This window comes from Pelodiscus sinensis, chromosome 11 (assembly GCF_049634645.1).
Source record: "Pelodiscus sinensis isolate JC-2024 chromosome 11, ASM4963464v1, whole genome shotgun sequence".
In the NCBI taxonomy this organism is placed as follows: Eukaryota; Metazoa; Chordata; order Testudines; family Trionychidae; genus Pelodiscus; species Pelodiscus sinensis.
Window position 1 is genome coordinate 32,556,297 of NC_134721.1, and position 13,072 is coordinate 32,569,368.

The following is a 13,072-nucleotide window of genomic DNA, read 5'->3' on the forward strand; positions in this document are numbered from 1 at the left end:
GTCCATTCTAGGGATGTAAGCGAGTACTCAACTAGGCTTATTAGGTAGTCGAGTCCACTACTCGCATCTGGGGGGAGCTGGCTAAAAAGCTGGTTCCCCCCAGCACCAAGTGGTGCTGTCTGCCTCTCTTAGAGGCAGCGAAGGGGGGCAGGGGAGGCTGCTGTAAAGCAGCCTCTGCCCATGGTGGGCCCAGGATCATTGCGGGCAGAGCCTGCTTCAGCAGCAGCCCCTGTCCACAGAGGGTCCTGTGAACAGGGGCTGCTGCCAGCTGGGCAGGTAGCCCGGCCCAGTTCCTGCTTGCGCTGGGTCCAGGGCCAAATCCCACTTTGGCTCTGCAATTTAAAAGACAGTAGGAGCCGGGGGGGCCCACGCTGCCCAATTCCTACTACCTTTTAAATTGCAGAGCCGCAGTGCGGTTTGGTCCCAGCATGAGCAGGGACTGAGCCAGCTGCCTTCCCCCATCTATTAATCGATACAAATTCTATTGACTACTTGATTCGTACATTAACCTAATTTTAACATCCCTAGTCCGTTCCTGCTTTAGTTCCCCTTCCCATGAGAGTGGTGATGAAGTAGCCATGGGATCTCCCCTCACTTCTAGGGCAAGGAAAACCCAGCAGGAAAAAAGGAGCTACCCAATTTATTGGAACAAGGAAAATACAAAGATTCATTAAAACAAGTGCTGGGGTCGAATGCCTCAGACAGTCCTTCCAGACCCTGCCTGAAACCTCCCTCCCCTCATGGCCATCATGCTTCATGGACATACACCTCACAGAGGCAGAGTCCCCACCTGACACCCCCCCACGCACATTTTCTGGTGTTGGGCTCCCTGCCCAGTGACATCCCTGTCAAAGGGCTACAGCACCCCTGTGCTACCCAGATGGGGCACTAGGTCCAAAGCAGAACCTGTGAGGAACAGGGGCTTCCTGTCAGGAGAGGGGGCCAGGGCTGCAGTACAGCTGGGAGAGTGTCCTGCTCAGGGCGGGGCCCAGGTTCCTGCGGAGAAAGCACAATGGGGTGTTAAGGCTGGGGAAAGGGGCACAGCAAGAAACCCCCAACTTCCATTCACAGCCAGAAACTGAAGCACAGATGCAGCACCTAACACACGGCCAGAGAATTCAGGAGTCCTGGCTCCCTGCCCCCCTTAACTCCAGGAACTGACATGCCCCCAAGCCAGGAGGCGGTAACATCCTAAATAAGCATTTGATGCCAGAGGGAGGTTTTACTGCCCCTTGGAGCAGCTGTGCTGGGATTGGAACTCAGGGGCACAGGCAGGGCTGTGGTAATGAGTGAGTCCAGGGCCAGGCTAGCAGGGCACTGTGGGGCAGGAATGAGGGGCAGCCCAGGGCTGGGTTAGCAGGGGGCGGGGGGTTAAAGGGCAGCACGATGCTCCCACTCACCTCTGCAGTTTGCCACACTTGATAGTGCTCAACAGCTTGTCCCTGCTCGCAGCATCAGGGCAGGCAGAGTAGGCGGCCAGCAGGCTGATGGGGTGGAGACAGACTGTGAGGGGGGGAGGGACTCAGGCTCCCACCCCCACGCTTTGTAGAGTAAGGGAAAGAGAGGCATGGGACAAGACAGGTATGCAGGCAATAGGAAAGGAACCCAGGCTGCTGGGCCCCAGCCCTTCCTTGCTCTCCCACCAAACCCCACTCCCCTCCCGGAGCGGAAGCCACAATGCAGGCAAGGGGCCCTGTACCTGGCTGGTGTGTTGTATCTCTCCAAGATGGCGGCTGCTTTCTCCCCGCTCACTCCGCTGACTTGCATGAGCTGCCGAGCAAACACCTCGCGCACAGTCTGAGCCTGGGGGGGCAGAGCCAGGGGGAGCTGTCAGGGTGTAGTCCAGCCTTAGGCAACACCCACACAAAAGGAAAGGACACAGCCAGCCAGGGCCTGCTAGGGGAAAAGACACTGTGTCCCATTCCCTGTCCTAGGGCCGGAAAGGGGGGCCCGGCCACTGACCAGTCTCACCTTATTCTTGACAGCTCCCTCATTAAACTCCTGGAAGGTCATCAAGGTACAGGAGTCGCTGCTGGGCTGCAGGGGGCTGCGGTCCTGAGACTCCTCCTTGGTGCAGCTCACCAGGGTCTTGTTCTGGAGAAGAAAAGGAACCGAGCACTTGAACAACCCAGCCTACCCCAAATGCCTGCTGACTCCCCCTCTAGCCAGGGGATTTGACCCCTCCCTGCCATCCCCACTCTGTCTCCTCCTGCCCCAGCCTCCAAAACATGCAAAACAGCTGTTTCAGGATGGGTGGGAGGGAGAGGAGGAAGTTGGTCCTCAGCCCCCACCCCCAGCAGCTGAGAGGCACTGGGGGGAGTTTGGCTGCCAGCAAGTGCTGAGCATCCACTAATTGGAGTTGGCATCTATGCTTCTGCCACACCGCCCCTGAGAGCCCAGCCCTGGCGGTGCCCCTCAGTACTCCCTACTAGCGCAGCCCTGAGCATCCTTCCCCCCCAGCTCTGCTTGGGACCCTCACCTCTGACTCAGAAGCCCAGTGCTGGGGGTGCCCCTCACGCCCAGCCCCATGCTCACCCCATACAGGCTGTTCAGGTGACGTGTCATGATGGTCAGATATGTGGCCGATTCCCGCAGGTCACGGGTGCGTTTGACGAAGAAGCCGTCTACTACCTGGGCAGGGAGGAAGAGAGCAGCAGGGAGTGGGGGTGGGGAGAGCCTGGAGTGGAGATGGGGCACGTGGGTTCACAGCCTCCTCGAGGTTCAGAAGGTTCGTGAGTTTCACCTGTGCTGTTGGGGGGAGCAGCCTCAGGAGGGTGCCTGGAGCCGGGTGCTAGGAAGGGGAGGCCAGAGCTGGATGCAGGTGGCTGCTTGTTGCAGGGTGCTCGGTGGAGGCTTCGGGGGGTGGGGGGCTGAGGTCGCTGTACCAAGGTGCTGGGAAGATGGGAGCAGGGGTCCCTTTTTATGTCCATGGGTGGAATGAACATCGTTACGTGCACCAGTATGGAGAGGATGTGACAAGGGCCATACTGGGGCGCACATTCATTCTGCACACGGACGGTGTGTGGCAGGATTGAGCCAATGGGGTCATGGCTGAGGGTGTGGGCTCTGGGGTCAGGCGGGGGGTAAGAAGTTCGGGGTGCCTGAGGGGGAGAAAGGACCCCCCCAGCCCTCTCCTGCCACAGCAGTTCAGGGCCAGGTGAGAGGCACCTTGCCCCAGCTACAGGAGCTCTAGCCAGGCTAGGCTGAAGGAGGGATGCTACTGCCAGACTGCAGCAGCTCTGGGCTGGGGCACCATGGCAGGGCTGGAGTTTGGGGAGAGGCCTGTCCCCCTGCCACAGCGCTTAACTGGTAGCTGCACGGCCACACAGCTTGGGAACTTAGGTGCTGGGCAGGAGTCCCCATACCTGGGTGCTGGCGGCTGCCTGCTGCAGGGTGCTCTCAGGCAGGCTCAGGTGCTGGACTGAGCCGTATTCCTCCAGCAGGTAGATGGGGTGGCGCAGGCCGCAGCGATGCAGACGGAACTGGGTGGGGCAAGGGAGGGAGGTTACCAGGGGAGGGAGGCCCACCCTGGTCTCCAACCCACACCCCTACGACTTCTCCCAGAGATCCTTATCCTCCACCCAGACAACCCCCAACTCCCCTTCTCGATCCTCAGCTCCCCGCCCCCAAGGCAGCCCCCTTCCCCCACACCTTCTGCTCACGGAAGCGCCCGTCGATGATGCTCCCACACAGGTCAGCCATTCGCTTCCGCTCCACCACGTAGTCCAGGACTAGCTCCCGCACTGGGCGCAGGTGCAGCTGCCCTGGGGGTAGATCGGGCTCAGGAGGGAGAGAGCAGGACCCCACCCCAGCCCTGTGTAGCCAGAATGAGGCAATCTAGGTGCCATGAGGCTCTGCTCCCCCATAACCCCCCACTTGGAAGTGACGTTCAGGGACACACACCCCAGTACCGTGTATCTGCATGTGTGGGGCTGGGGTAATGCCCCACTACATGTATGGGGGGTGGGGCCAGTCACACCTGAGGAGCGCTCCCTTGCTGCTGGCTGGGCAGCTCCTACCTGGGCAGGGCTGGACCTTCTCCCGGGCGACCCACACAAAGTCCCCCACGTGCAGCTTGCGCACGTCGAAGGGCACGGTGTTGCGGCGCAGCTCAGCCAGCAGGTCCTGCTTTCGAGCCCCAGGGCCTCTGAGGGGAGAGATGAGGTGGGACTGGGGCAAGCTCAGGACCCCTGCAATGCCCCAACCCTCCAAGACACTGTGAGTGACCCCCCGTTACCCCACATCTCATCCCTACAGCCCAGCCTACCTGGAACACCCCATAATCATTCCTGCTCAGGACCCCTAACCACACTCCCTCAATACACCCCCTACACCAACAGCACCGCAGCTCAGGGCCCCCAACGCACCCCATGGTCTCAATGAAATCCACACACAGGATGATGTCAAACTGGCCGGGTCTCAGTACGAATTCAGGGTCATGGGGTCTCTGCACTCCAGAGCCACCCGCTGCCCTCTCCTGACATCCCAGGGCGCCATCGAGCCTGCAGGAAAGTGGGGCAGACAGCACAATGAGAGCAGAGCCATGGAGAGGGGCCAGCAAAGGTAGGGAAGTCCTGTTCCACCCCCCAGCCTCCCAAGAGCACATGCTGGGGGAAGCTGGGAGTCGCTGCTACAGTGAGCAGCAACGCTCCCTTTGGCTGGGTCTGGAGAGACCAACCAGCCACAATGAATGGAGGGAGGGCTCCAACCACTAGACCCCACTTCCCTCCCAAAGCAAGGACCCCGCAGTTCTGACTCCCACCACCTGCACTCCGACCTGCTAGACTCCAGTCCTGCCCCAGTGTTGCAGGAGTCCTGCCCCCTCCCTGGGGGTATACCCCGCCTCAGGCAGGCACTCACAACTGGGGCTCCAGGCATAGTGTCTCCTCTGCAGCAGGATCTGGGGGTTGGGCACCCTGGGAGATCTCAGATTCTGGGGCTCGATCCTCTGAAATCGGAGCCTGCTCTGCAGCCACAAGCCTCTGGGCTAGCGCCAGCCCCTGCGCTGTCAAAGAGAACCTGCGGGGAGCAAAGGGCATCTGTACAGTGTCCCGTCTGCCGCCCTGCTAAACCCTCGCTCCGTACCCACAGCCTGGCACTTCATGCCGATCCCCGGCCCTGCAGCACGACACTCCTACTGAATCCCTGCCCTGCTCCCTAGCAGACCTCCAGGCAGCACAACACCCTCTGCTGAACCCCCCACTGGGCCTCTGGGAGCGCGTGGGTACAATCCAGGCACGCTGAGCAGGATCAGGCACTCGCTGCCTGGCTCCTTCCCATGCGGGACGCTCCCTTGAGGTGCAGCCTTTCACCTGTTGGCCCCCATGGCAGGCAGATCCCCAAGGCCAGCAGCGAAGGGGTAACAGCACCAGGCTCATTCCAGCCAACAGACTGGCCCCCCAGGAAAACTGGGTCATGGGGAACACGGGGGGCAGAAGCAGCCTGGGCAGCGAGGTCACCTGGCTGGGCCGGGCTCGCCTGGGGCAGCTGATGTCAGGGGACCCTTTCACTGGAGGCTGGACAGTTATAAAAGGGGGGAGCTGAGCTCTTGGGAGGCTTGGGCCATTTTCAGCAGTTCCAGCAGAGGGAGAAGCCTTGAGGCAGAAGCCTTGTCAGAGCCCAGACAGGTCAAGGCCTCCCCAGGGAAGGCGGAGCTAGCGGTTAGTGCTGTGGGCAGGAGGCTGGGTCTGAGCTCTGTGCTGGGTGTGAAGAGGTAAAGAGAGCACAGCAGGGGAGTCTGGGAGGTGTCTGACACCTTGGGGCTCCTGCAAGCACTGAGTTGCACCCAGAAGGCTCACCCCTCAGGACAGGGGCTGTCTGCATGGTGATCAGGCTGAGGGGCTGTGCTGCATCCAGGTACTAAGCTCACAGGAAGAGCTGCACCCCAAAAGAGGGACAGGGCCTGGACACAGGTGAGGCTCAAGTAACAGGGACCCAGAGGCCGGATTCTCTTCCCTGTCGGCCGGCCGAAGGCAAGCACATGCCCAGTAACACAGACTAGGGAACCAGCTTATGACACTCATCCTAGTGTAGAATAAGCTGCAAGATTTGCAGGGGGAGACAGAGCAGTGATGTTTCAGGCAGGTATCCTCCAGCAGACCAGGGTGCACCAGCCTAGCTGTCCACCAGGTGGAGACAGAAGGCAACTTTCCCATCTCCTTTCAGTCATGGGGAAAAACTGCCCACCACCTGGAACATGCTGCCCTTGGGGGGCTTCAGCTGCCCAACAGCCCAAGCAGCAAAGGGTTAGGGAAAGGCTCATGCAATCACAGTGTCTGATGCTTCCCCCATGCCCCCAGTGGAAGAGGTTCTAGACAAGGGGATGCTTGCCCCCTTGGCACCATGGACCGCACCAAGGGCAAGAAGGGGGTGCCAGGTGCTTTCACCCCTCACCAGGACTCTAGAAGTCCCTGGATTTACCTCTGGCCTAAACAGAACCTGCCACCTTTCAGTGCCTAGTCGCTGAGTTACTGAAGGGAATGGAGGACTTTGGCCTTTTGATCCACCCCATGGCCTGTCCCAGTGAGACTCCAAGACAGAGTCTTTGCCTGCTGCAGCCCAAGGCTGCTCAAAATGGCTGGTAGGTCCCTTTAGGTGCTGTGCACCCCTGGTGGGCAAAGGGAGCTGCAATGATTGGGCTGGAGGCAGCGCACAAATTCTCCCCTCCCCGCAAGGGGCATGTGGTGCCCTCACCGTGTGCTGCTGCCTCTGATACAAGGGCAAGGCAGACAAATGGCTCCCACGGGAACAAAGGAACAACCTGTTAAGGGGCTGGTTTGAAGGTTGCTCCTGTGATCAGACAGGATGCCCGCATGGGCAGAGTGAAGATGGAGCTCAGAGAACCAGAATGTGGCAAAGCATTTGCTGCTACCAACATGGACTCTTAAGTGTGGCTTTCCCAGGCTGCTGGAGAGCCCTGCGACACTGGATCCCAGGTGACGACATTATGCTCCCTCAGCCTGGCCAAGCTGCCCAGCTTCCCTACAGACCCTGGCGTCGCTGCAGCAAGCTCAGGAGAGACCCACACTGAGTCACTAAGGCTGCCTGGCTGGCAGCTGCCCTTAAGGAAGGTGTGGGCCTCTGGGCACTGGGGTTACGCCCAGGAGACTGGGTAATGGCCAAGGTATGCCCACAAAAACCCACAGCAGCACACTACTCCCTGCTGAAGCCCATTCCCCACAGCACAGCACCCTTCCAAAGGCCAGCACTCCCTCCCGAACCCTGAACCATGCCTCCTGCAGCACAGCACCCTACCTGGCCGGTACATTGGTTTTCAGCACCAGCTCTTTGCGGATCAAGGTGCCCACCGATGCCCAAGCTGTGTACCTATTTCCCGGGTCACCCTGCAAGACACAGATACCCCATGTGACTCTTCTGGGTGGGACCTGCTTGAGCCGGAGGGCAAGACTGGGGGAAGTAGAGGCTGTAGGGAAACTTGAGGGGGTGGGGTGGAGTGATGGGCTCAGATCTCTATGGCAGGACTGATGGCTCATCAAGACTAACACTCCCCCAATAAGAGGTGCCTGTCATCAACTCCAAGCCTCCTGAGGAATGTTTGATGGTGCTGGACTGAAAGGGGCCAGCTGGGGGACGCCACGGCAGCTCTCACTCACCAGGGTGAAGGATTTGTCACACAGCGGCTGAGCTGCCCGTTGCAGCTCAGGCTTCGTCAGGAACCCCCGGCTGTGTGGGCTCTGTAATGGGGAGCAGGGAAGTCAGCAGTGGAGAGAGAACATCGGAAGCCTGGCTCCAAACCCCACTTCCTTCCCAGTGCTAAGAACAGAACCCAGGGATGCCGGCTCCCAGCCCACTGCTCTAGCCATTAGACCCTACTCCCCTCCCAGAACAGGGGCATGGAACCCAGGATTCCAGGCTTACCATGCTGTCCTTGTAGAGGGCTAGCAGCACAGCATAGCCCCCAGAGCGTGGGGCTGGGACGTACGCCCGGGCTGGACGGTGCTTCCTCTGGAAAGAGAAGTGAGAATCAGCAGGGTCCCCACTCTGATCTCCTCACTGTACCGACGTCCTTCCAAGCCCCCACCTGTCCCTGCAACCCACAGGGACTTACCCAGCATCTCAGAGAGCCAGTTCCAGGGCTAGAACCCAGGAATTCTAACTCCACCCCCCTTCCCTAACCACTAGACCCCCCCACTCTCTTCCCAGAGCCAGATAGATCCCAGGAGACCTGGTTCCAAGCCCTTCTGCCAGAGGCTGTGCTCTCACCATCGGGGGAGGCTCCCGGTCCACAAGTGAGTCCTGTGAGGCAGAAGGGTCATCGGGGGAGTGGTGCTCTGTGCTGGGGGGATCACTTTCCTGTGCTCCCATGGAGGGGCTGGCCCCTCCCACAGTTTCAAAGAGCACCTCTGCACCTAGGGTTCAAAAAGAAATAAGTTAGGTGCTCCCTCAACCAGCCAGTCCCCCTACCCTGGGCCCGGATTGGAGCCTATGCCCCCTAAAGGACAGGTCCTTTCTCCTATTCCCAGCCTCCCTCAGCCAGACCATTCCCCCACCCTCCAGCTGGAGACATGGGGGGGACTCCTTCCAGGGAGCAGACTCTCACTTGTTAGGCTCAAGGACAGGCACCATGGGAGGGAGGGGGAGACAATACCCTCCCATTTAATATGAGAGACCCTACAATAACAAAGCACTGGCATTTGATTTCAAATCTGCCACAGTTGTTTAGGATCTTAAAGATAGTGGAACCTGCTATCTAGGACCACTGGTGCACCTTATGCCTTCGTGTGGCTGCCTGCCCCCTGCTCATCATCCTTCAATTCATGCCATCCTGGGGACCCCTCAGCCCTGGTACCCCATCCCTGGTGCTCTGCACCTACCCTCCTCAGCTCGGTGCTTCTCCAGCTGCTCGTCCAGCCTCCGGCAGATCCCATCCCCAAAATGCTGTAGAATCGCAGCCTCACGCCCACTGCGCAGGGGCAGCGGGTACCTCCGAAGAGAGCTCAGGGCCTGGCAGAGAGGAGATACTGACACAGGGAGCCTCCAGCTCATCCTCCCCCAGTGTGATCCCAGCACAGGAGCCAGGACTCCTGGGTACCGTGGGGGCTAGCGAGATAGAGCAGGGGGCTGGGAGCCAGGATTCCTGGGCGTTAGTCCCAGCTGGAAAGGGAGGGGAGTGATGTGCAGTGGTCAGAGCAGGAGGGCAGGTCTGGGAACCAGGACTCACCCTCTCATACACGAACTGGGTCTTCCTGCCCTTCTCGGCAGCCTCATCCCTCCACTCCGTCAGCCACCGCACGAAGAGCGGGTTAGGGCAGGCGGGCACCGGCTTCTTCCGCCCCAGCCGCCGTGGGGCCGCCATCCCGCAGCCGAGCTGGGCAAGGAGCAGCGCCCCCGCCCCCAGCCCCGGGACTCGCAGCCTCGCTCCTCTAGGGGGCGCCGGCTCCGATCCAGCCCGGGGGGGGGGTCCCCCTCGCTCGACCTCTGCCCCGGCCGGGGGGGGCCCTGGTGACTCACGCTTCACGGGGGATGACAGGCCACGCCCCCTCCCGGACTCATGGGTTCCCCCGAACCCTCCGCCCCCAACCCGGGAGCGATTCCCCCCTTTCCCTTAGCCCCGCCCCTCGCAGCTGGGCATCGTAGAGCGCGGACACTCCCGGGCCAGAGCGTCCGCCGCGTGGGGAACTCCAGCCCCCCCTGGCGGCCCGAGGGAGACGCGCAGAGCCCGCACTGCCCAAAGCGCTGCGGGTGCCCCTCGGAACAGAGCGAGCAGCTGGGCGCTGGCGGGGCGCCTGGAACTCGGGGCTGGGGTAGCAGGAGGCCGCGGGCCGGGAGTGGGGGACACAGGCAGGGCTGGGGGGCTATCCCAACCCTGGGAGCCAGAACTCCTGGGCTCTACTCGCAGCTCAGAAAGGGAGGGTAGTGAGGGGTAGTGTGCTCACTACAGAGCAGTGCCATAACTAGGTATTTTTGTGCCCCAGGCAAAATATTAATTATGTGCCCCCTCTCCTCCAAATTAAAAAATGTCTCTAGTTTACTAATTATGTATCTTTAAGTCAAGAAAAATCAACTAAATCAACAGTATAGTAATATAACAAATATATTTTCAATATTAGGAACATGTTTTATAATGTCTATGAATGGAAAAGTGTTGTAGGGGATCAAATACCTATGCCAAGCATTAGCACCAAAATACCTTTAATATTTTGACGCAGCATTGAGTGTGTTGACAGTGTATTCGCATGTACGTGCATTGAAAAACCACTGCATCCACTGTGAACTGTTTTCTGTATTCAACATTGGTAATGCTGTAAAGGCTCAATGTGCCCAACGCTCCGTGTAAATTCAGCTTAAAGTGAAGCAAGCTGAAGCCTGCTGCCTCTCAAGAAAATGTGTAAATGGAGACTTTGCGAGCCTTTCAGCATGACTGTTTCGTTTCCTGTCAGGCCTCGAGACAGGCTCGTATAAACTGGGACTTAGGTTAGCACATGTTGCACTCTTTACTTTTGTATCTTATTATTTTTACTTATTGCATCTTTGTGCCCCTGATTATGATGTGTCCAGGGCAAGCGGCCCACCCTTGTTATGGTACTGCAGCAAAGGGGCTGGGAACTAGGACTCATTCTACGTCTACACTGGCATGATCTTGCGCAAGAACTCTTTTGCAGAAGAGTTCTTGTGCAAAAACTCTTTCCAGAAGAGAGCGTCTACACTGGCATGTGCGTTTGTGCAAGAGATGTGCTTGTGCGCAACAGCATCCATGCCAGTGTAGACGCTTTCTTACGCAAGAAAGTTCTGCTGGCCATTTTAACCATGGGGCTTTCTTGTGCAAGAAATTCATGTTGCCTGTCTACACTGGTCTCTTGCGCAAGAACAGTTGCGCAAGAGGGCTTATTCCTGAGCAGGAGCATCAGAGTTCTTGCGCAAGAAGCACTGATTTCATACATTAGAACGTCAGTGTACTTGAGCAAGAACTCACGGCCAGTGTAGACAGGCAGCAAGTTTTTGCACAAGATCACGCCAATGTAGACACAGCCATGAGGTGTGGGGGGGTTGGTTGCAAGAGGCTGTGGGTAAGGAGTGAGGAGGACTGGCAGATCTGGGGGGGTTTCTGTGCCTACAGAGACTAGTGGCATCTCTCCCTTTTAGCTCCTTGTTTAGCTTTCCCCCTTCTTGGCAGTGTAGTGAGAGCGCCCCCAATCTCAACCACCAAGCAGGAGGGTCAGGTAGCACTGTCCAACCCCCATCCTCCCTGGCCAGGATATAGGGCCAGTGGCCCCAACCTTTCCAGAGCCTTTCAGGAGTCTTGATTTGTCTTCTTGTGTAGCCCCAAGTTTCCCTCACATATAAGAACATAAGAACAGCTGTACTGGGTCAGACCAAAGGTCCATCTAGCCCAGTATCCTGTCTACCGACAGTGGCCAGCACCAGGTGCCCCAGAGAGGATGGACCGAAGACAATGATCAAGTGATTTGTCTCCTGCCATCTCTCTCCAGCCTCTGATAAACAGAGGCCAAGGACACCATTTTATCCCCTGGCTAATAGCCTTTTATGGACCTAACCTCCATGAAATTATCTAGCTTCTCTTTAAACTCTATTATAATCCTAGCCTTCACAGCCTCCTCTGGCAAGGAGTTCCACAGGTTGACTACACGCTGTGTGAAGAAGGACTTTCCTTTATTAGTTTTAAACCTGCTCCCCATTAATTTCATTTGGTGTCCTCTAGTTCTTCTATTTAGGGAACTAATAAATAACTTTTCTTTATCGGCCCTCTCCACACCACTCATGATTTTATAGACCTCTATCATATCCCCCCTCAGTCTCCTCTTTTCTAAACTGAAAAGTCCCAGTCACTTTAACCTCTCCTCACCTAAAAAAACCTGCTTTCTTACAAAATCGGATATAAAAATACAGAAGTGTCACAGCACACTATTACTCAGGAAGGACAGACAGGGAAAAAAGGGAGGAGGGGTTGCCTTGTATATTAAAAATGTACACACTTGGACTGAAGTGGAGATGAATGTAGGAGATAGCTGTGTAGAGAGTCTCTGGGTTAAGCTAAAAGGGGTAAAAAATGAGGGTGATATCATGCTAGGAGTCTACTACAGGCCACCTAGCCAGGTGGAAGAGGTGGATGAGGCCTTTTTTAAACAATTAACAAAACTATCCAAAGCCCAAGATTTGGTGGTGATGGGGGACTTCAACTATCCAGACATATGTTGGGAAACTAACACAGCGAGGCACAGGCTATCCAATAAGTTTCTGGACTGCATTGGAGACAACTTTCTGTTTCAGAAGGTTGAAAAAGCTACCAGAGGAGAAGCTGTTCTGGATTTGGTTTTAACAAATAGGGAGGAACTAGTTGAGAACTTGAAAGTGGAAGACAGTATAGGGGACAGTGATCACGAAATAATAGAGTTCATGATCTTAAGGAAAGGTAGAAGGGAGACCAGCACAATTGAGGTAATGGATTTCAGGAAGGCAGATTTTGATAAGCTCAGAGAACTTGTAGGTAAGGTCCCATGGGAAGCAAGACTGAAGGGAAAAACAACTGAGGAGAGTTGGAAGTATTTCAAAGGGACGTTGTTAAGGGCCCAAAAGCAAACAATTCCGCTGTGTAGGAAAGATAGAAAATATGGCAAAAGACCAGCTTGGCTTAACAAGGAGATCTTGCATGATCTCAAAATAAAAAAGGAGTCATATAAAAATGGAAACTAGGACAACTAACAAAGGATGAATATAGGCAAGCAACACGGGAATGCAGGGACAAGATTAGAAAGGCAAAGGCACAAAATGAGATCAAACTAGCTACAGGCATAAAGGGAAACAAGAAGACCTTTTATAAATACATTAAAAGCAAGAGGAAGACCAAGGACAGGGTAGGCCCACTGCTTAGTGAGGAGGGAGAAGCAGTAACAGGGAACTTGGAAATGGCGGAGATGCTCAATGACTTTGTTTCGGTCTTCACCGAGAAGTCTGGAGGTGTGCCCAATGTAGTGAATACAAGCAGAGAGAGGGTAAGTTTAGAAGATAGGATACACAAAGAACAAGTTAAAAATCACTTAGGAAAGTTAGATGTCAGCAAGTCACCAGGTCCTGATGAAATGCATCCCAGGAT

The 13,072-nt window shown here is 56.7% G+C and overlaps 1 protein-coding gene across 1 annotated transcript; it reads right to left on the minus strand.

Annotated features, from left to right (window-relative positions):
* Positions 1 to 623: 623 nt before the first annotated feature.
* Positions 624 to 9,564, minus strand: MUS81 (MUS81 structure-specific endonuclease subunit). The gene is made up of 16 exons (XM_075938994.1): positions 9,182 to 9,564; positions 8,835 to 8,964; positions 8,224 to 8,369; positions 7,879 to 7,965; positions 7,614 to 7,694; positions 7,255 to 7,343; positions 4,861 to 5,019; positions 4,368 to 4,502; positions 4,020 to 4,147; positions 3,652 to 3,764; positions 3,366 to 3,482; positions 2,536 to 2,631; positions 1,972 to 2,094; positions 1,700 to 1,803; positions 1,401 to 1,484; positions 624 to 996 (listed from the first exon to the last, which is right to left on the minus strand). Exons 1-16 carry the CDS (start codon positions 9,314 to 9,316, stop codon positions 930 to 932), a joined length of 1,794 nt encoding a protein of 597 aa, XP_075795109.1. The 5' UTR covers positions 9,317 to 9,564; the 3' UTR covers positions 624 to 929.
* Positions 9,565 to 13,072: the final 3,508 nt, after the last annotated feature.

What these genes read in the sequence shown, in the direction of transcription:
- MUS81 (XM_075938994.1), bottom strand. Translation starts at nt 9,316, where the DNA reads ATGGCGGCCCCACGGCGGCTGGGGCGGAAGAAGCCGGTGCCCGCCTGC. An exon ending in CCCTCTACAAGGACAGCATG is followed by an intron (nt 7,695 to 7,878) that starts GTAAGCCTGGAA and finishes TCCCCATTACAG; the next exon opens with AGCCCACACAGCCGGGGGTT. An exon ending in GAAGGTCCAGCCCTGCCCAG is followed by an intron (nt 3,765 to 4,019) that starts GTAGGAGCTGCC and finishes ATCTACCCCCAG; the next exon opens with GGCAGCTGCACCTGCGCCCA.